This window comes from Semicossyphus pulcher, unplaced genomic scaffold (genome assembly GCF_022749685.1).
Source record: "Semicossyphus pulcher isolate SPU_LCO1_2020_fin unplaced genomic scaffold, fSemPul1.0.p SCAF_9, whole genome shotgun sequence".
Taxonomy (NCBI): Eukaryota; Metazoa; Chordata; class Actinopteri; order Labriformes; family Labridae; genus Semicossyphus; species Semicossyphus pulcher.
The window spans coordinates 8,444,482-8,471,422 of NW_027211770.1; the positions used below are offsets into that span (position 1 = coordinate 8,444,482).

General features: G+C 43.2%; 1 protein-coding gene across 1 annotated transcript in view; it reads right to left on the reverse strand.

Annotated features, from left to right (window-relative positions):
* The window catches only part of LOC138584020 (nuclear factor of activated T-cells, cytoplasmic 1-like), a 64,829-nt gene extending 38,933 nt beyond the window's left edge, over positions 1 to 25,896 (reverse strand). The window contains exons 1-6 of the mRNA XM_069656132.1: positions 25,737 to 25,896; positions 21,505 to 22,597; positions 19,536 to 19,695; positions 10,258 to 10,460; positions 5,861 to 6,033; positions 4,812 to 4,952 (exon numbers count right to left, since the gene is read on the reverse strand). Of these exons, the coding sequence (XP_069512233.1) occupies positions 4,812 to 4,952; positions 5,861 to 6,033; positions 10,258 to 10,460; positions 19,536 to 19,695; positions 21,505 to 22,597; positions 25,737 to 25,857 (1,891 nt within the window). The 5' untranslated portion in view covers positions 25,858 to 25,896. The remainder of the gene's footprint in view (positions 1 to 4,811; positions 4,953 to 5,860; positions 6,034 to 10,257; positions 10,461 to 19,535; positions 19,696 to 21,504; positions 22,598 to 25,736) is intronic.
* Positions 25,897 to 26,941: the final 1,045 nt, after the last annotated feature.

Below are 26,941 nucleotides of genomic sequence, written 5' to 3' on the forward strand. Positions count from 1 at the left end.
TCTTGGCTGTGAGCTGAACCAGCCTACAGCAGAGGTAAAGAAGACCAGACTTCTTCCTGCTGCAGCCCAGGCTGTGTGGTGCTGCCGAGCTCCAGGCAACGCTCCAATCCCACCAGATGTAAAAACTATCCAGCTCACCAGGGAATTCCCTTAGCTCCCCCCTGAGTCAGAGTGTAGGCTTTCCCCAGCTCTCTCTCTCTCTCCCTCTGTTTGTCTGTCTGTCTCTATTTTCCCTGCCTGTGGCCCTAATTCTATCCATGGAAAGCAGGGCAAGCCAGAACACACACTGCAATAGGTGCGCCAGGTATGTCCTCCTACTCCTGTGCCAAAAGAGAGGTTTGGGCAAACCGAATCACTGACACAAGCTCGACACATAATAGAACAACAAATTGAACCATGCACAGCAACGCAAAAGAAGATGGAAAGCTTCTGTGGTGATGTGAAGGGAACTCTCCCCTGCAGAGACAAAATTATAAGGTCAACAATAATTACTGGTGAAAGGAATGTTTACATTGCAGCAGGAACACAAATTCGGACTTGAGGTTCGATGTGTGGTCTGTGACAATCTGAAAAACCATCAGCAGTCATGTTGATTCATCCACTGTACGAATAAATGAAGCTCATTTATATAAGTCACATGAATACATAAAACCTTTTCTCAGGACCCAGCCCCTGGCGTTTCTTGGTTAAACCGATTAAAATCCGATCAGGATATGATCACTTATGCCCAAATGTCAGTAATCACAGAGGTCACACACAGAATTTCTAAGAAGGAAGCTCTCCAATCCTTATTCCCTGTCCTTCTCCTCTCTCTGCTTCCTTCCCTCTCAGGGTCTTGTCTTTTCCGTTTCTCCCTCCGACAGGGAATCCCTCGCGTATAACTCACCGAAAACACTTCCTACTGAACAACGCAAACAGGCCCGCGGGCTGGCAGCAGTAGTACACACACACACACATACTCAACAACAAACACACACAGTGGATGCACAGTGTTTGCATCAGTCATCCTGTGGGTGACGACGTGGAGCAGTCGGGATGGACGTGGCATTTGAAAAGTAGAAGTAATTATTTTTCAAGGCGCATTACGGTCTCCCGCAGTGGCAACGGCAATGAGCTCTGCTCATTTGATACTGGGGACATCTCAGGGGGAGCGGAGAGACAATCAAAACAAGTCAGAGAGGAGGAGGATTAAAGTGGCATCTACAACTGACAGAGGGAAGCTGTCTGATTTCACAGTATGAAAGGTTAAAATAATGTTTTCATGTAGCTTTTTTTAGGGTCTTCCATGAATCTACTTTTCTGTTAAGAGATAACACCTAAATTTACTTTCCACCCTTCAAAGATCCTTTGCTATGGTGCAACATGTAACAAGCATTGAAGCACGCTATGTGTGTTCACACCCGTACTATTGATATTGAGTAGATTTCAAGACAGAACTTTAAACATTGAACTTAAAATTTAACTGACTTTAAGTGTAGCAAAGCTCATTTGTATGGAAGCCCTAAGCGCACATGCATCCATACAGTTGTTTCTGATCGTTTTTTCGAGATCTCGACATATTTTTCTCGTTATCTCGGAGGAAACAAAGCTGGTTTTCTCCTGATGACTGGATAATTTTCCAGCGATCTAGAAAACAAAACAACAGGCTGGTCACAGTGATATTACAGACCAGGACATGCCATGCTGCCATTGCCCACACTAATGAGGTAAGTTAAGCCTGTTCCTATGTTTGTTTTGTGCTTTTACAACTCTGGGGATACGAGTTATGATCATCTGACGTTACGGTGGTGCAGCGTAGTCTCGTGATAACTTGGTAAATAAGTCGAGATCTCAAGAAAACGACCAGAAATAATCACGGTATATACAATATAATGTATGGATCTTTATTTATAATTTTAAAAACAGCTGCCATCACTTATAGTTCAGACTTCATCCCTTGTAGCTTTTTTTTGACTCAGTCCCTGAGACAAATATTAATACATAGCGCTCGTTTTTGTTTTTGAAGTTTCTGTTGTAATCACTTTACTAGAAGCTAATTGGGACAATGTCATCCATTATTTAAGACTTTAGTAATGATTTGTATTCTGCAGGCCATTCCAGAACAGCTGGGTATGTTTGTGCTAAAATCAGCTACATCTTTGACGAGCGAAAGCGAATGGGAACAGTTAAAGAAAAACACATTTATGATTTATTTCTGTCTCATTTGTGTGATCTCCCTCTGACTCAACATGGGTGATTTGCACTGTATATAATTATTCACACAAGTTGGATTGGGACGCTCAACAACCGCCTGTTGCTCTTTAGGATTTGTGGAATTTTCTGGAAGGTGTTTATTGGAGTCAATATTGGAAAGTGCGCAGCCGGCCCGAGCTTTGATGGCAGCAACAGAAATGGCTGTTACCACTGTGGCGGACACAGTGATTGGTGTTGTGCTGCACAAAGAGCTTGGCTGTGTGTGTCTGACTGTCTGTGTGCGCACGTGTCTGCGAGTAGTAATTATTGCGGTGCAATGATCTGTATTTCGTGGGCGCTTTTAGTCATGAACTTTTCCAGAGGAAAATAAAACCAAAGTTATAGAATAAATCTGTAATATCATTATAATTTTATTGGTTTCTTTTTTCCTCATCCTAGTTTGGTCCTTCTAAAACAACAATCAGAGATTTTAAGTCTGAACCTTCATGAAACAGCAGGACTCTCTGATAAAAATGCCAAAAGACAATATTTTGCAGTATATTTGGACATAAGTACTTTTCCACGCTCATACTGGCTCATAGATAGTTGCCATTAGTGAGTGATGTATGTGTTCCTGTGTGTGCATGTGTGTAGATTGTGTAGCTCTGTCTGTAATGGGCTTTTTGACTTAGGAGACCCTGGAAGTGGTGGGTCATTAAAGTTTACATAAAAGCAGACTAAGTAGTAGACAGACAAGCTCTCCTTCGATCTCCCTCTCTCTCTCTCCTTCTCGACACCAAAGAGACGGAAAACAAACCACTGAAATGTCCGTGGCACGCACGAGCGTGGGGATCCCACGAGCGCTGAGCTCCACACCGGCTAATGTCTTTAACGGGTATTGAGGATAAGGGTAAGAAGATCAGGAGGGAAAATAGCAAAGACAAGGTAGACAGAGAGAGGAAGGCAGGGGGGGAAATACTACTCAGAAGGGGTCATGAGTCTCAAGTAGCTGAGGGTGGAGAGGCGTAGGTGTTGTGTATGTATGGGCTTTCCTCTCCAGGGGATCCCCTTCCATGACTAAGTAAAGCCAGGAGGAGGGAGACCCCGTATTTGCAAGTTCATCCACCTCCCCTCAACCCATTTCTGCCTGTCCATTAACCCCTGAGGTGCTTAAGAGTGCGCTCACAGGGTGAGGCGAGGAAGGGAGACATCAATGTAGAGACGAGGAAGGAATAGTTGCTCTTTATGAACTTTTCTCCTTTTTTAAAGTCATTTTTAAATTTTCACAATCAATAAAAGTTAATGTTGAAACAGATATTTGAGTGAGATGTGTTGATGTGTTGAAGATATTGCAAGTTGGATTTTTTGGCGATATTTTCCAACCCTTTTTGCCGATTGCCGATTTTGATAACAATATATGAGTCACGTGTTCTTTTCCATCTAATTGCAGAGAGCATCAAGTCTCCTCTGCAGTGGAATTGATATCATGCCTACTCTTATTGTAGTGACATAAAACTGCCATACCGCAGACATCTTGCACCTTTTTTCACGCTTGACGGAAGAGGCGTGTTCACTCACGTTTCTGAGTGTACCTGAATGCAGCATGCCCCCGAAACACGGCAGAGAGGGAGACATGCCCGGACTTGTTTACTGCACCTACTACGGTGACATCAGTGATTGCCAACGGACTATTTTTATCGTGTGTGCGTCCATGAATATGTAAATTTGTTTTGCACTCATGTTTATGTTACTCTCTGGTAGCGTCGGCTTTGGCCGCGAGTATATTTTCAGCGTGTTCGATGTTGTTAAATCGGGTAAAAAATTACGAGAATGTGAGCTAACTGTCAGCTAGTTACGAGTTGTGAATGTTGTTTAATTTCTACTCATTGGCTCGAGTTTCTGTGACTTTTAAGTGCTTATTTGTATATTGTTGTAATTTTTAAGCCATTATCTGCAGATACCGATAACATGCTGATAATATCCCTAGCATTTCCACATTTTTAAGTTGTTTTTTATTCATCTTTTGTTCCTATGATTTGTCATATGTCTGCGATGTGACCTTTGCTTTGGTCAAATTACTGCACTGTGCAATGCACTGTAGGAAATGATCATTCTCTTGCAAACTTGATCAGTGTTGTTTTTACCATTTCTCCCTCCCACACAGGGAGGAAACTGCTGAAAAATATGATCCAAGAAAAAAAGAATAGCCTCTTAACCATGAGTGGGTAACATGCAGCCTTGTTGACTATCTGCTTGAATGGGTGGGAGAAGGAGCTGCGGAGGTAAAAGTAAGCGAGAGGGTTAAATGACGAAAGCAAAGGAGTCAGGGAGAGACATCAAGGGAGAGAAGGGGAAAGTGAGAGAAAGAGACGTTGCACATGCCCTGGTTGTGATTCATTCCTCGACTTGTGGCGAGCACCAGTGAACAGGCAATGGAAACTTCAGCAAATGTAAATACGCTTTGGTTAAAAATATAGCGGCTTAATGCACACCACATGTGGCTCTCTGGCAAGGCCTGCTGTATTTTGACGGGAGGAGAGGCTGAGGAAAAGACGGAGGCAGCGAGGGAGGGAGACATTTGATAGAGATATTAAGAGGGGAAATTGAGAGGTAAACACGGTGTGTTGACGGCAGCTCACCCTGGGCCTTCTCCACAAACACCACCTTGGAGTCGGGGAGGAAGTTGAGGCCGCTCAGGAGAATCATTTTGCCTCCAGTGGCGGGGTAGCTATCCACGCTCTGCTTCTCCACCAAGGGAAGCTCCTGAGCCGAGCGCTGGGCTGTTGGACAGAAACACACACACATATTATAAAACAGTGTGTGAGCCTGTATAAGCTCGCTGCCTGATCTCCATCCAACCCAAGAGGCACACGCCCGGCACACAGCCATTAACAGAGCAGCTATTGGTTAGAAAAACAGGCTTATCAACTTTATTATGATGATTTCATGACCTCTAACTAAGAGATTGTCAGCCAACAGCTGCTCTGTAAATGACGTTGAAAGAGGCAGAAGAGTGTACAAAACAATATTTTCATGTTCAGATCATTAGTCATTATCTTTTATTAATTAGCCTTCAGCCTGTTTGTGCTTTATATGAACGGGGCTAGGAAGTCACCTCTAACCATCATCCCACTGCTTAATTTTAGGAGGAGCTAATTGAAGCACCGAGAACATCTGCATTACAATAAATAAACTGTTTTCATAATGTTAAAATCCACTCTGGACTATAAACTATAACGCCAGCTCCGTCTCACCATCTGACTTTAATAGACTTCCTTGGGTGCAAATAACATCACACCTATATAAGCAAATGAATAACAAAGAAACAGAGGTTTCTTTCAATGTGCTCAATCAACCGTGCCAAAACTGGGGCTGGAAAGTGACCTTTGTGGAACCTGTGCTAATGGGGAAGTCTTACCACAATAACTTCTGCATTCAGTCATAAAATGTGAGTTGAGAAAGACAACACACGTGTCTGGATCGTGTACAATGCATCTTTTGCCTTGGCAAGTTGCTTTGATCATATAAAGCTTATTGGGTGCAGAGGCACTGAATTCTGCTGCAGCAGGTCATAAAAAAGTAGCTCGGTTTATTGGATTACAACAATAGATGCCACCTTTCGGTGAAGAGGAAGTCCAAGAGAAAAGGCATGCCAGTTTGTTGGTGTGAGTTAGTGTGTGTGACTTACAGCATTCAATGGGGTTGGAAGTAGCCTGCAGGGACACTGTCCTGCCATTGGGCTGGTTGATGTGCACTCGAAACACCAATCTCACTCGGGTGTTTTTACGTCCGATGTCGGTTTCCCCTTTGCGAAGCTCGATGTCCGAGTTACGCAGCTTCAAGATCCCTGCACAATCAATTCTGGGACAGGGGCAGAGGAGGGCAAAATTTAACACCTTAATATAAACATGACAATATATTTCAAGATAATGGAAAGGGAAAGCTTAGTGTTGGTTTGAAGCATGGACTGTCTTTAAGAAGTTTTGCAGCCTCTGGTTTAAAAAGTTAAGCCTGTGCCAAAGCGGATTAAACCTGCATTGCTTCTGGACTCCTCTGGCTGTAAAAGTACCAATGTATGATCCAGATGGGAGAAAGACCGGACTCTCACTTGATTTATCAGCATGAGCATTTTTTATGGAGACAAATAATGGTCAAAAAGAGCTTGCAAAATAATGTTCATAAATCATTTCACAGCCCGCAGCTGTATTTCACGTTTGGTGTGCATGTAAAAATAAATTGCATGCAAGTATCTAAATTTGTGAAAAAATTGTCCTCACACATTCAGGTTTGTAAAAGTTTTGCAGGTGCAGAAATATTTTGTGCTCACAGAAAACATTTGCAAATGTGTAAAAAGTATGAGGTACAAACATGTGCATGTGTGACCCTGAAGTTACAAGCTACGAGTTACAAGCACAGATTTTGACCGTTTCTTTACGTGTCAGCTAACCAGCCAATCAGCTCACCTCCATGTTGTCCACTGACCATCCAATCAGAGGAAGCTAAACTGTCCAATCAGGTCGCAACTTTAGATACTTGCATGCATTTTTTTTTTTACATGCACACAAAATGTGAAATACAACTGCGGGCTGTGAAATTATGTATGAACATTATTTTGCGAGCTCAAAATCTTTTTGACCTTTAATTGACTCCATAGACGTCTCCTATAATACAGCATGTTTCTGATTTTGTTAAGTCCCATTTCAATTAAAATTACCAATAAAGCAGGGTAAGCTTTCGGGCTGGCTACCTGTGATTGACAAGTCCCTACCATGGTGACCTGTGAACCAGGACAGGCACGTAACAATGCGTATCCACCCTGTCGTCCAAATATGGTTTCATCATGGTGGCTATGTCCACTTTTTATACACAGTCTGTGACTGAAAGGCAGAGCTGTATGTTATTAGAAAGCATGAAGAAAGCATTACTCTCAACTACCCACAGACTATTTTTTATGGGAACACTGAGCAGAGCTACTGTACATTTAGACCAGCAGTGAAGTCCCTACTGGTTTTACAGATCATGCATTGGAAGTTTGCAGGATGACCGTGTCATTATAAATCCAGCATGTCATCAAAGACAGAGTTGGACATTGATGACTTCACATCACATTTTTAAAAGGTCAAAGTGGTCAAAGAATTAACAGTTCCCTGGAGGAATCCTCTGGAACGAGCACACCAGCTCCCATCAGCTGCAGTCTGTATACACAAAGTCACTTTATTGTTCTCTGCTCTGTTCCTTCACACCATTTAAGCCTTACGCTTCATGCATTTAGGGTTTAAACCTCTGTTAATCATTGCCACGTGTAGCAGTAGAACCTTTACTGAGCTGTCTGTCCTTATTTATTTCATTAAAGGTGGGAGGTAAAGGGATGAAATTTCTTTCCCTTGTCTTAGTGGAAAAATGGCATTCATTTTCATACGTGGCCTTTGATGAATTTAAATAAAACTAGTGTGGCTGGTAAAAATATGAGGGAATGGAAATGTGATATGGTTTGGCATTTCAGTTATTTTACATGGTAGCTATTTGGGCACCTTTCCTGGAACATGGTAAATGTCAGGTTTTATACCGAGCTATTTCTCCCCTTGTCTTTGGTTTGTAAAACTTAAATAAATAAGGAAAAATAATGTGAAAGGCTGACTATTCACTTCTTATCAGCCTTGCATGATGTTTAAGTGTTATGCCATGGGTGTAGTTTTAAAACAAACACAAGCTCACGGACATCATGGATGAGTTGCAGTCAGTTTTCACGCCCTATGTAACTTGACGTGACAGTTCAATATTCAGAAAGGAAAGAAATGTTTGTGAAGTGTTTCTCTGCTAGCGCTGTAACATTCCTCATGTTTGCACCTTTTTATGACCATTCATTATGTTGTACTTTGCAGAATGAAATATACTACTCAAAATAATTTATCTAGTGTGTATGAAATTGATTTCTCACAGATTACTAAAGAAAGACAGATTGAAACTTAAAGTTTAACTGTGGTGTTTTCATCCCACAAAGTGAGCAAATGGGGAAACATGAACAGAGAGATGGATGCTGCATTATCAAGATGACTGTTAAACAGCTCAGTGGAAGGATACAGTTAAAGGCTTTTCTTTATAACTTTCACTCCTCTTTCTTAAGCATGAGTGCTGACGACAAAGAGGGGGGAGAAACTTCCTCTTCACTGTATTTTTATAATATCACATTCACCCTAAGGGACACATTAAGTCCAGTCAATTCAGGGGCACCGCTAAATATGATACAATATACAGGATATTGTGGTAATGTTGAAAATGATATTGTAAGGCAGTTTGAATGTTAAAATCATCCATGCCTGACAAAAGAACCACTCAGGAAACATATGTTCTATCAATAGCTCCATAATCTCCTGTATTTTAACAAACATGAACAAAATGATGCAATAGCCTACCGGTTCTTTACAGTAGGCTAAAGGATGAAATGGTCATGGATAAAATAAGGTGCAATAAAATGATACAGCCTTATGTAACCTATGTTGAAATACAAAGGCTTTATCCATAACACAGATTTCTGGGCATAAGTCCAAAACAGTCGCTGCTGCCTAGTCTGAAAGGAGCCCCAGGACACACTGCTGAGCACAGCCTCTTGGATTACTGCAAGTCTGGAGGGAGGATGAGAGAGGCCAAGGATGATATATCCAAGCCTATAGCAAAAGGATGCTAATGTTTAAAGGTAAACCAAAATTATAACCTATTTAAGTGAGTATTTCATGTGACTCTAACCACACCTTCACTTTCACAAAGTAAAATATGTCAAGTTATTTTCTAATGGAATTAAAAGACCACCATAGCTCATGATGAGCAAACATCCACCAATAGGCTTGTTAGCTAGCTCGTCTTTTGGCAGTTAGCCAACATTATTGTTAGCAATAGTGTTAGCAATAACAATGCTATTGCTAACTAACACTAGTGTTAGCTAAGTAGCACGTTTAAGCAGGTAAAATTTGTCTAATTATTTGTTAGCAAAAAGTGCTACAGAGTTAGCTAACTGAAACTACTTGTACAGCTATGCTAATGTTGTGAAACTTACACTCTTGTGGTCTTTTCCTTGTGTTTTTGTTAACAGACTGATGCTGTTGTTACCCAGTTGTTAATTTGGAAGAAGTCCTCTTTCACAGAAGACTTTTTAACATGTCACAGTTGGTCTTATATGATAGCATTAATCATGGCTGGACGACATTTAGCTGCTTCAATTTCAGGGTCATGCGATTGTGCTTGCTTTCCCACTCTCCCATTGTCTCGGCTTACTGGGAAAATTGCACTGAATGTCACAATCATTGATATTATTAGTAACACCTGTGTTTTTTGTACTATAACAATTCCAAATGCCTGCTGAAAAAAAATCTATATTTATTTTGGTTTATTAAGCATATGAGTGCATTGGAGACCTAAACTGCATTCCAAGACTAATTTGTGAATTTTTTCATTAATTGACATCAATATGTTATTAATGAATACCTACCATTTGTCAAGTACAAAGTATCTCATTGCACATCGGGCTACAAGATTGTGAGTAATTAAAAATGCTGAAATTTAAATTCTAATGATGGAGTGCAGAACTTCTTTCAACAGACCTGTTAGTCTTGTGGTGGTTATCTAATACATTAACTTACTGGCAAATATTGGCAAAGCCTAATGTAATGGCACTGCATTATACAAGTGGATAGTATTTTTGCAACAATGTCAACTTCCACGAGGGATCCAGTTATATTTTACAACTGTAAGCCAAGTCTCAAGCCTTAGATTCCCTGCACACATTGGTCGGAATCAAGTCACCCATGAACTCTCAGTGCTTATTTTTCCTCTGAAGAAATCATGCATCTCCTGGGGTAAAAGCATAGACCTCTTTTTTGAAGACCTACTTAGAAGTGTGTACTGTACAGTACCTATCATCAGGCATTCTGTTTGTAGACCTAAAGCAAAGAGCAAGGTGCAGAGAGAGAGAGAGTAGTGTGTGTTTTGGTGGGTGGCTTTTAAAGTAGAGGTTACCAGTGAAAAAAGTGTGGAAAGAAAAAGATGGATAGCTAACTTGTCAAGGTATGGGTAAGGGATTTGAGGACTCACATGGCTCTCATGTTGTTTTCAGGCAGCAGAGGGATCTCCAGAACTTTGGTGTTGGATTGCATGACTTCATGACTGGCGGTGGAGACGGTTTTGCCGGTGATGCGGTGGACCTGGTAGAAGGCATGTGGTCGCAGGAGGCGGTCGTCTGCGGTCCCTATGAACAGCTGCAGGGTGAGCGGCTCGCTTTCCATGTAGCCATAAAGCTGGCGGGAGAACAAAGGGGCCAAGGTGAGAGGCAACATCAGGTTTTAAGACCCACATCTCAGGCAACCCCTCATTTAGGAAAAAAGATTGAATGCACATCAGCTACTGATAGTTAAAGGGGCCTTTAATGATAGCTCTGACATGGAGGGGCTGCAAAAATAAGCCCCTTTTCTTTGTTTGTTTTTTGGTTGGGTTGGAGACCCTTTCGCAGTGGCTATTCTTTACAGTGCTATAACTATGCATTCCTTTAGGGGAAGTTTTTTTGATGTTTCAGAGACTGTCTGGTGTAGGGATCTCTTGGGCACAGAGACATGAAGGCTGAAAAGGGCAGCTCCCCTTCAATTCACTGTTTATTAAAATCTCACTGCTGCTATTAGAGAAGAACCTACAGAAAGACAAGCAATCAACAGTGAATCAGTTGGATACGACTCTCGCAGAGATAGCATAAGAAACCAGGGCAGTCATGTCAGGTCTAACTCAAGATGTGATGCTGATCGTCCACAAATTGTATTAAATGATGGTGAGGCTAACAGGTAGGCTCTGTGTCCTTTAATAAATATGAGTTGACTCAGATAACAAGATTAATCAGAATTTAAACATGGACAAACCATACTCAGCAAACTTTACACCTGATTTTAATAACACCAAAAAACTCCAAGGAGCTTGGAATGCAGATCGGTTTCCGCCCCTTTGCCTTTGGGCAGTTATGAACATGCATTATGATTTCCATTAAAGCTCAGAGACTGTGTCCTACTGTGATGAAAGAGACTCCTGTATCAGAACCACCACTTCAAACAACTACCACTTCCTCTAGAAGACCTCCATTAGCAGCTACTGCTCAAGTAATAAAAAGATCAAATAATTTAAAAACAGAAAGAAAAAAAAACTCCATGTCTGTGCAAAGTTTGAAAAGTACTGTTGACTTTTTGGTCAGAGACACTTCAATTATAAACTGAAACTGCCAATTTACATTCAGCACCCCTCGATAACTTTTCTGACAGTGTCTAATGTAACATTGTTTGATGTTTTAACCAAGAGTGTAACGGTTCAAAAATGTGAACACACAGGCTGGTTTGCAAATTCCAGATTGTGGTGAAGGACAACCAATACTTTGTAAGTGATTTCTAACCAGAATAATTTGCCAACCAAATGTGGATTTATGGTGGAACCGAGTCTTCCACTGTAGACCTCCCAGGATATGCCTGCTCTTTGCAGTGCAAAGTGGTCAGATGGGCGGATGTTGGTTTAGGCTTGGACATCTCTCCAATCTAAAGACTGTCAGAAACCTTAAGATTCCATCTGGTTCAAACTGAGAGAGAATAACTTCTCATCAAGTGGACCTCTACGGATCCACCCAGGTAGCTACTTGACCGCATATGAAATTAACTGAGCGATCACTTACTCAAGACTCGGGCTCACCAAGCCATGGCCATCTAAAAAATCCCACAAATTGGTCAATTACCCCAGCACACCAGTGCATCGCTTCAAACCAAATTTTTTTAGCTCCGTGAACAGTGGTACCGTCAAATGGAATAAAAGACCCCTGTTGTTTATCCAACGGCCTGAGTCATATAACAAAATGCAGACCACATGTAACCTATGACATAATCTGATTAATGGGTTCATAATTATCTTAGTGAGAGCGGTCAGGATGGGGGTGTGAGGAAGACGAAGGCTGGTGGAAGACTGGTGAGATACGTCATTGGAAGTCTGTGGAAATTAGTGCTCCAAGTGTCACGGACACCTGATGTCTTTGTTCCGACAACAATTTTGTCTGGATACAGTATTAGAAGTTAAATGCCTGTGGTCTTTACTAATGACAGGTCTTTTGGATTCAGGACAAGGCAGCGGATGTTTTCATCCCAGTTAAACAGTTTACAGTGTTAATTATGTTGAATAAAAATAGAATATAACTGGACACTGGAGTAGAGCATGTATCCATATGTCTGGATAATGCCTGTCTGTACTCTTTGATACAGATATCAAACGCATGCAAGTAGAGTGGTAAAGCTAAGGCTGTCATTCATCTCCACTTCCAACCGTCCTATTTTTCTCTTCAACTCCACATAGTGTCTCTAGCAGCTGTCTTGACCTGTGAGCTAGTCACACATGCTAGTCATCAGTGAGTTAGGCCGAGGTCAGGCGCTTCTTGAAGTCTTGGCATCCCAAGGGACCACTTCATCTATCCGGTGATCTCACCAGCAGACCCTGCTCTGCTTGTTATATTTTACTTATGGTGTCACCAGAGGTAATTATCCATAGCCACACATGCTACCAGTTACTTGTGTTATTGACTCGTGAGAGCACTATAGCGGAGCATGAGGTACAAATCTGAAAGACCGGAGCGTTAAATTGCATGACGTCCCCTTATAATTTAATAAAAGGCAGCCAGCAGCGCTACAAAGCCGTGTCGTCTGTCACTTTTGCCTCAGAAGACTTCTTTGGATTTCTCACTGACCTCCAAACATTACCTCAGCCGCCACGTGGCTATAAGGGGGCCCACAAGAGAGGCACAAGGGAGGGGTGGTCTTTATCCCTTCACTCGTCTTGCGGTAGCGCAGCACTGGTGGTGGCGTCCACGCTTAGAGCCGTAGTGACCTCATGGAGGAGAGGAAGTGATTAATGAGGTCAGGTAGTCCTCCTGGTGACGCTGGTCTTCCCAGCAGCATAGGACGGCGGTCTAGTCCCCCCTGGGCGACCTCCCCCAATTCCTTTACCATATGTGCTCCCTGACCCTCTCCATTTGCTTCTGCTAAACTCCTGTAATGCTCACTCACATATACACCAAGAGCAGAGCGCAAATATTACTTCTTCATTATATTCTCAATGGGGGAGGAGAAGGGGGGGTAAAAAGTCAAGATAGTATTGTAAACTTTAAGCGTGGGCCAACGTCAGAGGCTTCATGCACACCTGTGAGCTCAGCTTTGTATTTGTGTCAAATACAGTGAAGTTGGACCATGCAGGAGCTAATTTTGACCAGATGAGCTTTTCTAGCTGTAACTGCAGCTGTATCTGGCACACGCACTGTATATTTATTTTGAGGTAATGTAAACCAAGTTTGAATCCAGGCTTGATTTGCAGCTGTCTCAGGGTGCCAACTTCTGCCACTGTGTCAGCTAGATCCATTTACACCTCCTACCACAAGCCACTGTTGCACGAGTCATTTTTGATAGCTGAGGCTCAAGTAAAACACTGTGGATATGGCAGCTGGTGCTTTAATTGTGTAATTGTACGCAGCTGTATTGTCTGGGTCAGTTGTGATGATGTGGAGGGGTGTTGCGAAAAGGAGGGAAAAGAGGGTCCATCCCACCTACTTTCCAACATTAATCTCCAAGTGCCTGTGGACCATAACAGATCCATCATCAGTATTGAAAGTTTAAGCCCTCAGGAAACTGCCCAAACTTTTCTTTTAAATTTTCTTTGCTTCATTTAATGAAAATCACTTGTTATTCGCCCAATTTCTTCAGTAATACTGACGTTCTCAATGCTGCCTTTAACTGGCCTCAAAAGGAAATTTGGACGTGTAATGTTTAATAGTCATTTGCTGGTAAATTAGATGTGTCTGGCCTGACTAGAAATTGAGTGTGAATACACTCCACAGGCCTGCAGCAGGCTGCCTTCTATCCCTTCACAGTGATTTCATCACTGCTTGGAGAGATGTCATGACTCGTAGAAGTCCACGTGGCGCAGAGAATTCAGGAGAGGAAGAAGACGACTGGAGGCAGAAGAGGAGGGGGGAACTGAAGAAGTGGAGGAGAGATTCAACAGCAGATTCAGGCTTTTTCCCATTATCACGCTCCCCTCTCTCTGTCGAGTGCTGACAGTCACGCAGCCTGTCTCTGCTGTACCCAATTAAATGTACACTCGTCCAAGTTGTCTCTCCTTCCAGACTTTACTCCATCACTCTTCTTTTCTGCTTATGTCTCCAGTGCCTCATGAAGGCATAAGGCCACATATGCAATCCTTTAATGTGCTCTATGAATCCTGCTCCATTTATAGGAGACCAATCAGCTATATTCCACAAGGTTTTTCTTGAACTGACTGCGTTAGTGTTATGTCATTGAGGGCATAGTTTCAAGCACAAGCCCATGTCTAGACCAGTGAGGATCCAAATTCCATACAAAAGGAATGACTTGGTTACCAACACAGCCTACCATAAGAAACATCATCCAAAAAATGGAGACTTTAAGTAAGATGACGTAGGGATGACTGCTGCGCCCCCCTACCACCACCATCCATCAGTTTCATTCTTCATATGTGGGATATCTGGTTATCACCTCAAACCAGTGAAAATGATACAAGCCTTACTCCATATTTTCCTCTTACTATTAGCTGGTAGTTAGTGGTAGCCCAATACCAATGTAAGGAAAACCCCGCAGACGAAGAACCACAATTTAAAAGTGGCATAAATGCCCCTTTGGGCAACGAATAACTGCCCTGACTAAGCTCTAACAGCACTACAGGGTCCACCAACCCTTTCTAATATCAAACAAGAGGCGGCAGTGGATTTAATGAGCAATTAGTAGCTACAGTATAGGGTGCTGTAGATCAGTGGGTTCCTTTTGAGACATTACGCAGCACCGGATCCCAAGGTGAAACCGCACATGCAAAGAGCCGAGCACGTGTTTGTCAAGGTCTTTTCATGTCGTGTTGGCGGAAACATACTGCAAATTTGATGTGCATTACATACAAGTGCAGAGGAAGGGAGATGGGTATTAAGTCACGCACAAGTTAATAGGGATGATGGCCACATCCTGCTGAAATTACATGTGTCTGTTGCTGCTTTAGACTTAATGAGAGATTAAAGGAAAGTGTGTGTATGCGCAAGGGGGAAGGCCCTATAGGCCGGTCATTATCCTACACAAACTAGCCATATGCAGGACTGCGCTGCGTGCCGCAGTAGGTTTAATACTCCACAGGTGTTGCTGTCTGCTGTTGGGCCGAGCGGATGTCTTTGTTTCCTGATTGAGGTTGAACCTTAAAGCTTTTACAGCATCTTCAACTGAATCCACATTTTAGATCAGAGCCAGGTTATGTCCTCTGCCACTATATTCCCAATAAAAATAATTCACCACAGATCTATTTTTCCCCCCACTGTTCTTTGGAAAAACCCATCAATCAATGTCATGGCGGTGTTCTGATTTAAGGTGGACCAGGTTGTTTTTCTTTCCTGAGCTCCAAAAACCATTCTGTAGGATTTGGCATAGCTGTTGTGAGAGAGGGGAGTGTCTGGAACAGTGTTGGAGGAGCCGATAGGGTACCCCAGATCCCCCTAATGGCGCTGTGGTCTGATGCAGTAAATAAAGTGGAAAACCAGTCGTGGAGGTCACAAAGTGGACCAATCTGGAGGTTCACAGGCTGCGGATGCAGAGGAGGGGAGGGAATAACGGCGTGCAAGTCTAGAATAAATGACTTTGATTTGGAACTTCAAGCCCAGAGAGCTGGTGCAAGCAGCAGAGGGGTAATGAGTCGAGGTAACCCATAATCTAGAGGATTTCATCAATGTGCGGCTAGAGTATAGACACTCCATTCTCTCCACCAACCCATACCGCAACCTCTCCATCCTGTGTGGTGGAGAGGCCTGAATGGGGTATGGTTGATCTGCTGCAGCTAAGGATGATGTCAGACCTTATAGATGGTTAACTTTGCCGCCTTTGTTTGTCAAGAAAACGCATCTGTTTGTTATTGAATAACAAGACAGCGACAGTAAATGAGCAGTTGAGCTACCTTGTTTGACTTTCTGTCAGTTGCCATCTCTCCAGGGGACATTGTAAGCTTGAAACATAGTATCCCTTCATGTTTTTCTCTTGCTTTTTTTTCATCCAACATTGGTTTCCAACACACGTCACCATCACTCACAGCGTGTGTCTGATCACCCATGAGTTAAAAAACAATTGAGCTGTGGATGACTGAGCTTAAATCGAGGGAGGCCTGCTGCTGTGGGTTTGGGAGATGCTTGAGGGATGAACTGTTCATGAGGAGTGACATCCCAAGGTCCTCCAGGGAGGGAGGGAGGCACCGATGCATGGAAAGGGGAGGTGGCGTCTGATGGCTGCTGGGATTCTGACTCCTATCCACCGCCACCAAAACACCCCTACCACCACCACCAAGCTCAGTCAACCTCCGGGCCGCCCAGGCCCTAATCAGCAGGATACAGAGCATCTCCTGGGGCAGCAAGGCCCCAGCTGCCTGGTGACTCCCTCTGCCCCTTCTCTCTTTTTCTCTATACTCGCTCCAGTCTCTAGCAAAACACACACACACACACACACAAACAGGCACACAGACACTTCCTTAGCTGCTTCCTACACCAGTGTCATTATTGACTCATTCTCCTTGATTGCACCTCACCCATCCAGCGCTTGCCACTCATTACCCAAGGGCACTAGGGACTACAGAATCCTACAACTAAGATTACAACAACAGAATTTCTCACAACACATTGACGACCACAAAGAGAGAAAGTCAGTCAGATTTATGAGAACTTTCGTACCCGGGAGGTACAGTTCATGCTCTTCTTCTGTATTTTTCCCTCTAGCATGTACACATGATTTCGCTATCCTTATAGATTTATCTTTCTGCCGACTGCTTCCAGAGGTTTCCACTGTTATAAAAACCCCTCAAGATATCCCAATTGACTGCACATACAATATCAGAGGCATAAATCACTCCTCACTAAAAAGTAAGAGTAAAGTGTGAGCTATGCGAGCAGGGGGGGGGGGTGTGACGGTAAAGCAGCTGTCATCATATTTTCTACATGACTAGTACTTACTGATATTGGCTGAACAGACACAGGCAGACTTGAAAACATCCTTGCAAAGTTGGCACCGAGTTTGTGTCTGCTTTGTATGAAATAAACAGCTCATGTCATCAATCTAAATCTGGACAACACTGTGCAAAGACACAGGATGCTTGCTCATGACTTTTTCACCGTCAGGGAGTGAGTCAGAAAGTGGGGTGAACTTAATCAAAAGCAGCCTCACCTGCTGCAGCTGTGCAGGCAGTCAGCCTCACGTGGAGGAGCGAGGTGTTGATTCACCCACATGTTGATATACAAAGATTTGTAATGAAGGGGAATAATTACCTGTATTTACAGAGAAAACCTGCAGCTTGACAAGCCTGTTTATATCACCACGTAGGCCAACAGCTGTCAAGTGCATTCGACATGGAGCAGACCAGGATGTGCTGACAGCATCTATTTACAAAACAGCTGTTGTGCTAACAACGTCTGCAGCTAAGTGTGTGACAAGGGGCGACCACCAACCTGAAACTGTGCTGGTCCGAAAATGTTTTGTTACGGTGCAACGTTTGTTTTGGCTACATTTAAAAATGGAACATCTGCCACCTGAAATATTTAAACCCAGTCTAAAAACAAAGTTGTCAATCAAGAATTCTCTCTAGTTTTTAGGTTAAGTGCCGGTTCATTTTGAATTGACGACACCGAAATTTAAAATTGACCCTACAACCTTTAAGGGCCCACACACACACACACACACACACACTGCTTGATCCCCACCTTGAGTAAACTAAGATGTCAGTGCAGTGTGATGACAGTGTAGCAGAGAAAGGAGCTCTGTGCTGTGCTGCTGGTGAGACTGACGTGTGCTCTTTAAGCGTTCGCCAAGCACAATAGTGAGAGGCGATGGTCCTGCTATATACTAATTGAGTCAGCATGCACTGCTGCTGGTCGGGGCGACCTTTTGCAGCAGAAGATTTACTCCCGGCTGCAGGGAACATTAATAACACAGCATACAAGCACAGAAATATATATACTGCTGTGTGTATACACTACGCTGCCATCAGCACAAACAAATGCTTTTAAGATCTGCTTAAGTGAAAATGTATGTATTTTGTACACATGAAATAGCTGAATTTATTTAACAGTGGTTTCTTTTTTTCCTGATACAGGCTGCTCAGACGCGAGACCCGAGTCAGACGGTGGAATCATTTTTACATCCACAGCTGCGATCGCAATGTGTGCATGTCCAATAGTCACATCGCAAGACGTGCGATTGTGAGGCAAATTAACTGCAACTCGTCAAGCGGCTACTTTCTTGTTACTGGGGGCCAAAGAAGTACTCGCCATTTTCTCGTTTTCCATCACTAATCTACAACAAAAGTCCGTCTGATATCACATTAGTGCAGCTCTTTATGAGAGCCCAGAATGATGTGACCACTGAGTGTGTGTGTCACCTGCCTGTAAACATGCATGTGACGCTGCTGCTATCACAGTTAATTACATCAGTGTGTGTATTCCCGTCATCAGCGGCACCTGGTACCGGTTCTCGTTAACGCTGTGGCTACACAAACGGACCGTTTGGGAACGTGCTGCTTCGTCTGCAGCGCACACACAGAGTGAGGTTGTGTGTGCCCACAAGAAGTAGGAGAAAAGTTACATGGGTCATGGGGCTGATCACGCTGATAAAACTGCAGCCAAGTCTGTTTGTATTTATTGGAAGAAACGTAGTGCTCCACCAAGTGTTATCAAAAGCACTTTGAGCTGCAAGCAGCACTTTCTCTAAGAAAGGTGTCTTTACTTCAAAAACATTTATGCTCTCAAAAAGAGAATGGATGTTTTATCATCTCTGCAAATTAATAAAATTACATTGAAACAGAAATTATTGTTAATGTAATATGTCGTTCTTTTTTGGCCCACGGCCCTCTGACCAGATTCATATTTGGCCCTTCATAGTTAAGAATTTGGGCACCTCTGCATATATCATCCTTTTTTCAGAATGAGCTTGAAGAATTTCTCAGATGATTTCTTTAATGAAAAAAAAAAAGATTGGAACCAAATGTCAAGCTAAATTAAAGAGAAAGTCATGCTGCTCTGCTCTGTGACAACATGCTGTCATAAAGTCAACAGCTGAACGTCCAAGTCGCTAGCTGGTTGTTGGACAGAAAATATAAAAAAGTAATCAGCATGTGCTTGTCTGCTTGTTACCACCTATGCTGTAATGACAGCACATTATGACACAGTTTTAACACACAAAGCTCACCTTGTCTGAGGTTAATAGCAATGTGCACAGCAAATCTAAAAGATCGCTTTGCTACCTCACATGATGATTGCATCATACCTGTACTACAGGGTGGCCTCCGGACAGCGCCTTCACCGCTCCTCGGCTGCCTTCAGTCTCATAGTGGGCCCGGTGGTGGGACTTGGGCTGCACCTCGATCTGAAGGTTGTACGGGCCGGAGCAGGACGGAAGCTGCCAGTCCAGAGCAGGCAGAGATGGGCTGCAATAAAATGACACATTTGTATTAGGACAAAATAAGCACATTTCTGTTTGTTTGTTTTTTCTGACATACATGTGATTTAACTTTAATGCAGTTTATTTATGTATCCTTTAATTTTATAAATATATTAATATTTCTGATTTATAATTTCTGTGCTTAACACCTGCTGTTTGGTAAATAAACATGTTTCACATTGCCAGATTGCTTGGAATGAAGAATCATGTCTTTGATTATTATTATTAGCATTTTTTGCTGTTAGTTTGACTCTCCAAAATAGGAACTGAAAGGTTGCACTTTTTCCACAGTTCCAACAAGAGCATTTAAATCAAAAGGTTCTAAACTTGCTTTCAATTAGGACTCTTTAGTGTAATCCAACTGGCCTGAACCGTCTTCATTTCATCATGGTCTGTAATCTAATCAATTGAAGTCATTCGCTGACGTGTGTAATTTCTTCATCCTGTCTAATAATTAGTGGTCCTGTATATGAAAAAATAAATGAGAGACGAATGTGCGCCGGTCCTGACGCAGTGTGTTTTGTATTACAGTGTGACAGGTGGAAAAAGACACAGGGAGTTAAGAAAGTGACAGCGGGAGGACAGACATTTCTAGGGCAAAAACAAACTGGCCATCAGCCTGTCCTCTGATACAATAATTGTCCATTCCAAATTATTAAATGTAAAATTCTAAAGGACAGCCACGCTAGTACTAAAGACGGTGGAGTTACAAAGAGGAGTAAGGTCAGCAGCACACCCTGCCTTGGAGCATGATATCCTGGCCTCCTCTAACATCATTGTTCTCGAGCTGGAGAGTCAGAGCTTCCCATGTGAACGCCGTGGTGATAGCTAAACCAAAACAAACATGTGCAAGACAATATTTCTCTACGCCGGATGCCTGGTCACTGCAAACCCCTGACCTGAAGGGTGGCTCAAATGAAACCAATCTCTGGCATCTTTGTGGAGCTTGCGGGCTGTTTGTTGACCCAAAACGAACTGATTTCCCCCCACAGGGGTTTATCTGCCCATTCAGTGCATGACATCAGGCTAGCAACACAGAAAGAGATGGGCTGATGGCGCGACAGGCCCGAGCAGTGGGCCGGCTGATTAACCCGCAGACTGCTTCCCCTTCAGCCAGGCCTGTCACCATTACTTCCTGTTGCTCACTATCTTAATCAAACACTTGATTTCCGACAGGAAAGTGTGTTATTGGCTCGGAAAAATTTGCCACCAGGGACAAAAGTGAATTTGAAAAAGCTTACCTTGATCAAAAGTCAATGATATAGTTGAGTGCATAAGTGTATTTGTGTAAGAGCATGCACGTGATTGTGACTATATGAGGTCTTGTGTTGGTGTATGGGTCTCTATGGCAACAGTCAAACACACATTCTGGGCAACTTCTCACTGTGAAATATGATTTATGAAATAGTTTTGATCTTCAAAGAGAACTCTTTTGGATTTGCAGAGCATGCAACTTTTGGATTTCTTCCTTTGATATGGCCTTTGAAGATTTGAAAACTTAAACAATCTTGTTCTTTCAATAAATAAAAACAAAAGACAACAACAAGGGATGAAGTCCCGGAATTACTGGATAAATCGTTTTTTCTTTGCCAGGCCTGAACATTTTGAACGTAGTCTTTGGAAAGAATGTCAGCAACCATACATCTGTCTAAATAAGTTAACACGTGGATGTTTCATTGTCTTTATAAGCCAACTGAGGGGGTAGTGTAATGGGTTGGTTTTACATTGACTGGTGCAATCATCTAATCTTGTGGAATTGTTAGTTGTCCTGAGTAACAGGAAGAGCTTCACCTACCTGAGGTAAGGCTTGGGTTTAGACCAGGAGTACGGGTGCTGGGGAACATCCAGGAACCCTCCACAGTAGTTCTCCTTCTTAAGGGCAAGGCGGGAGGGGTAGTCCTCATGGCAGAGCTCCCCATCAGGACCCAGCAATTCTCTACCAGGCTCCACTTTCATGCTCATGGACTGAGAGTGGTCCAGCATTGTCTTCCGTGTCTTGATTGGAATCCCCTCCCCCATGTCTACCACTCCATCTGTTGTCAGAGCATTGATGGCAGCAACGATGGCAGAGTTGGTGTACTGGTTGGTATTGGCGAGCCAGTTCTCATCTGTGACGCTGACTCTGGGGGAGCCATGTGGGGACGGGGTGGGCGACTGTTTGGGTGAACATGATGTCTGATGGTAGGGGGTGCCATTGAAGCTGTACTTTCTCTTTCCCATGCTGCCGCTGCCATTGCCTCCACTGCAAGAAGGGGAGTTGGGCCTGGAGCCTCGAGGTTGTGCTGGCCAGCCTTCCTCGGCCACAGCTCCTATCTGAGGGGAGGTGGAGGGCGAATAGTGAGGGGAAGCTGTAGGGCCGCTGGCATGGTGGCAGGACAGGAGAGAGGAAGTGCCTTTCGGAGAAACGCAGGGAGATTGCCAGGGGGAGTTCTGCGGGGAGTTGTCGTAGTTATAAAAGCCTGACTCGTAAGAGGATGCCTCGGAGTTACAGCTACGTGAGGAAATGCTACTGGCAGGGCTGAGGCAGCTGGGATCGCGATAGCCGTCTGCATTGGGCAGCGTCAGTGTCACGATGGAGTTGACGCCTCGTTTTATGATGTGGTCTTCACTGCTGCTCTCTTCTACCTCATCCTCAGGATACTGGCTGTAGGCGGTGATCTCAATGCGAGGGCTTTCCAATGCTGGGGCCCCATTGGGTCTCAGGCCATGGGGCAAGTAATAGCCTGATGCAACATGGTTATCATTCTGGAGGCTGTAGCCTGTTTGGTGGCAAGAGGAAACCGAGATGACCGGGCTGGACTGTAAGGTGTGGTACTGGGTGGCCAGGCAAGGATTGGACATGCCAAGAGGAAGGGACAAGCTGACATTTGGTGTGTAGCTGTATGCATCTGAAAAAGAGAAGTATATTTTGAGTATATGTGAGCAACGTATGTGATAACATGCTGATGCAACCATTACATTTAGGGGTAATTAACTTCTAACATCTAAGAACAGCACCCCCTACACAAATCTTACCAATATGTCTTGCTGCAAATGACTGCCTCCCTTCATTATTGACATCTGGAGAAGCTTAGCAATCATCTCAAAGCAGTTACTGTACGTGGTAGCTGTGTAGTCACAAAGTTGCACAGCCTTCCTGTTTGTTTGATCAGTTCATCTGAGGCTCTATTTGGCACTCCCTGCTGTCGTATGTACTCTACAGGAATTCCTCCAGCAGCGCTGATGGATGCTTTATTTGATTGATTGCATCACTCACTGAGTGAATTAGGCCCTCCCCTGTGGAAAACTGACAGCACTCTCGCATCGCTCTGAGCTTGTGATTAAGTCAAAGAGAGTTTGCTGCAGCGGTACATACAGATGCACCGTGGTACACACACAAACAAAGGGCAAGCACGAGCAAGTACAGAAGGAAATCACAGACAGACAAGTGCAATGATCTTCAAACTCAAGTCAGGGGAGCCACACGTAGCCAAGTAGTCGCGGCTGGCTGCTGTGTCTGTCAACAGTTGGAAACCTCCTCCCTGCTTTTTATTGATAATGTCAATGAGTGTAAAAGTGGTCACAGAATGAATACACCTCTGAAACTTAGAGAAGGGCATTCCCCTGTATGTGCTATGCGATATTTTTTAACCACAATGATGTGCATCACATGAAGTGATGAATCTGTCACACAAAATCTGTGGGTAGGAAGTCTAAAATTAGTTTATGAGAGTCTATTTCCAGAGATGAGTATGCGATGTGCATCAGATAAGTCCAATGAACCAAAAGTTCAGCGAAGTCTAAGACACCTTTCATCGGTGGCCAGTGCCAATATCTCAGTAAAATATCCAAAAACAGTCTTAAAAGTTCTCTTTCGTCTTATATAGAATCATAAAATCTTTTGTTTGGTTAACAGAGTGCTAAAGTCAGACCCATTACAGCCTCTTCCATACAGAAATAGTATTTATCCTATGTACCTCAGCACACAGCAGTGCCCTAAATCTGTACAATATACAGCATATACAATAGAGAAAAGAAAGTTAACAGTAGTACGCACCTCTCTCCGGCTCATTCTGCACACCTTGGCTGTACTCGAACATGTAGCTAAAATCAAACTCTGGCTCTTCATGCTGGAAACTCATCTCCGTCCCAGTGACTTACCACTACTTTTAAACATAAAAACTAACACGCCCTCAGCTCAGTCTCTTCTGATGCTCTTCTCCTCTGGTTTGTCCTCTTCTACTGCTGAACAGATGATAATCTCCTGCCCACTCCACCCCGTGACACACCTCCTTACTTCAGGCCTGACTGACTTTTCTTAGAGTTGCAGCTGTTTTTTTTTTTCTCTTTTGAAAGTGTACAAGATCAGTGCACTATACCGCAATATACTTGAGTTCTTCTACCACCCACTCACACACGCGCACGCAAGAAGCTTTCAGTCTTGTGTGCTGCATGATCTTGAAACTTGGCTTTTCCGGGTCACACGCGTCACTTTTGCTGAAATAATAAAACTATACCAGATCTCTGACATTTTGTGGGGTGAAACAAAGAAAAATAAAAATGACTCACTCTTGCACTCATGGCAAAGCCTCTACAATTGTTTGCAGAGCTTTCAAAATGCGGTGTAAGCAGAGTTAATTTGAAAACACTGACTATCACACAGATTATAGCCTGCTCTTTATGTCCTCCCCAATTTTTCTCTATTATGCTATCAAGATCAAAACACTCTCTCCCCACAACCAAACCAGCGTGACTAAAGAATGGATGGGTTTATCCACGGGGATTGTGGTCTAGGCCGGGCTCAGACTGACGGGACCTCAGGGAGAGATAGGTGGTCGCCCACAGAAGTTATCTGCAGCCTCTGGAACTAAGAACCCCGAGGCCACTTATCGCACATGGCTGACTGTGGGCTGTGGCAAAACACCAGTTGGAGTGTGTGTTTGTGCCTGTGTGCTTGCATCAGTGTGTCTGTGCAAGTTTATGTATATGTGTGATAATAAAGCAGCCATTGGCGTACTGCTGAATCTGTGTGTGGTTAAGCTTGTCTTCTTGTCAGGCAAGCTACGCGGCATCCCTGAACACACAAACACACACATGTCTGTTACCAATTATAAGGCTTAGGACTGAGGGACTGAAATGAATAATAATACAGCCCGCACTCATCCGTCTGAGACCTCAAAGACAAAATGAAATTTCCAAAATCCACAAAAAGACGGTGACATCAGCACGACCAGAGTGAATTAAGACAAGACAGGCTATCAGTGACTTCTGTAGGACCAAATCAAATTTTGCGTCCATAAATGTTGACTCAAATACAAGCTTTTATGAAGGCTGAGGTTGATCTATTCTGCAAGCTCATATATCGCTAAACAAGGCACATACTCTCAGGCAAACCCTGATGATGCCATTCTATGGTTGACCCCTGACCTCTAACCCGACTGGAGACTACATGACACTGCTTTTTAATATCTTAAAAACACATTTAAGGCGGACGTGAACCTCTTAGCAGGAGGAGTGCAGGTGACCACATCAACATTTTTTGCACATGATGAGAAGCACTTGCAAAGACAGCTGGAGACACCTAATGGCGCGGATGTAAAATAGGTGCATGCAACTCAGTGTACTTGAGTGAGTGCTAATTTGATCCTCATGAAGAGCAAATATCATGCAACAAATGTCTGGCACTTATTTGGTGACATCTTTAGAACTGCAACTTCCACATCAGATGATCATTCACAAATATTTCTTCTTTAATTAATGTTTTAACTTTAAATGACTCTGAATTATTTGTCAACTTGACCAAATAACAAAATATTATCACTTTTCAGTAGCTTCAGTTTGTACCAAGATACCTGCAGGTGGCTTTATTTGACAGCTCATTTTCACTGTAATAGCAGCTCCATAAAACAGTAGTGCACAAGCTCCCTATCACTTTGCATTATAGCCGCAGCACCTGTGTGTCAACACAGCTTAAAGTCAAAGTAGAAGACAGGATATGCAAATCGTAGCGTTTGCTGAAATATTACATCACACTTAGACATATTTTACCTTCTTCTGCAGACTTCATATCGGCGCTGAGAGAGGTGACACTCTGGAGTCCCCGCTCCTTACCGGCTGTTGCTCCAAAGCTGAACTTGGAATTGACGCTGAGGCAGAAGGTATCCTGCATTCAACAAGCGATGCGCAACTTTCTCCCTCTGTGAGACCGAAGTGGGAAGCGCCGATGATAGTGTTGCAAGTGCTAGATCACTTCATACACTATTGAATAAAAGCATAATTCGAAGTAAAGTTAAAGCAAAGCGAGCGTACAACTTGGAAACACACACGCACTGAATGAACAGGGGTAAATCGTGTGCTGTTAGAGACCGGCGCAGGTAGAGCTGCGAAGGGGACCGATGTTGAGGTGAGTTTGGCTCTCCTCAGCGTACTGAAGGTTTTCAAGAGTGTCCCCAGGTCGATGACGCAGCGCGGTTTGTCAGAGGGGCCGGCTCCGGTGCTTTTAAAGCTGGAAAACACCCTCCGTGCTCTCGTGCGCCGCCCATCCAGAGATGACGCGACCGGCTCCTGCAACCTCCTGGACCGCCTGATGATGTCTTCCACCCTGGGATCCCAGCGATAGAGGTGGGAGGTGTGTGAGATGTTCGTGTGTGTAGGTGTGTGTGCGCGCGCGCGCGCGCGCGTGTCTGTGTTTGTTTGTAGGAGAGCGTCAGAGAAAAGAGAAGGAGATATGTAGAGAGAGACCCGGCCCCAAATCTACGGTTTCAACAATTCACTGACATAAGTTTAACATTGGAAACGTAATATTGCCACTAAAACTGTCCATAACAACTGTATAGACTGAATATTAACCCTGCAGTATATTAACACTGTTGCTGTAATATTCAGGTAAGATAAAGTTATAACAAAACACAATTGGTGGCCACATGTTATGAGTTAAACAATATTTTTTAACACGTCTACCTTGAGCAATTTTAAATAATAACTCCTGCAAATTTCTTTATTTCTGAACTTTAAATGAAAAAAAAAAGACAAAGAAAACATATTTCACAAAATGGTCTCAAAACATGATCAATTATGTTGTTTTTTGGAGCTTTTATAGGACGAACTCCTTCTTAGTCTTCATAAATTAATGATTTTATGGGATTAAATTATGTAAAATCATGCTGTAAATAATTCCATTTTATTTCCTGCTTTATTTGTTTTAGCTTTGAAATAATTTTCCCATGTTTTTCAGTCGCTCACCCTGACCTTTG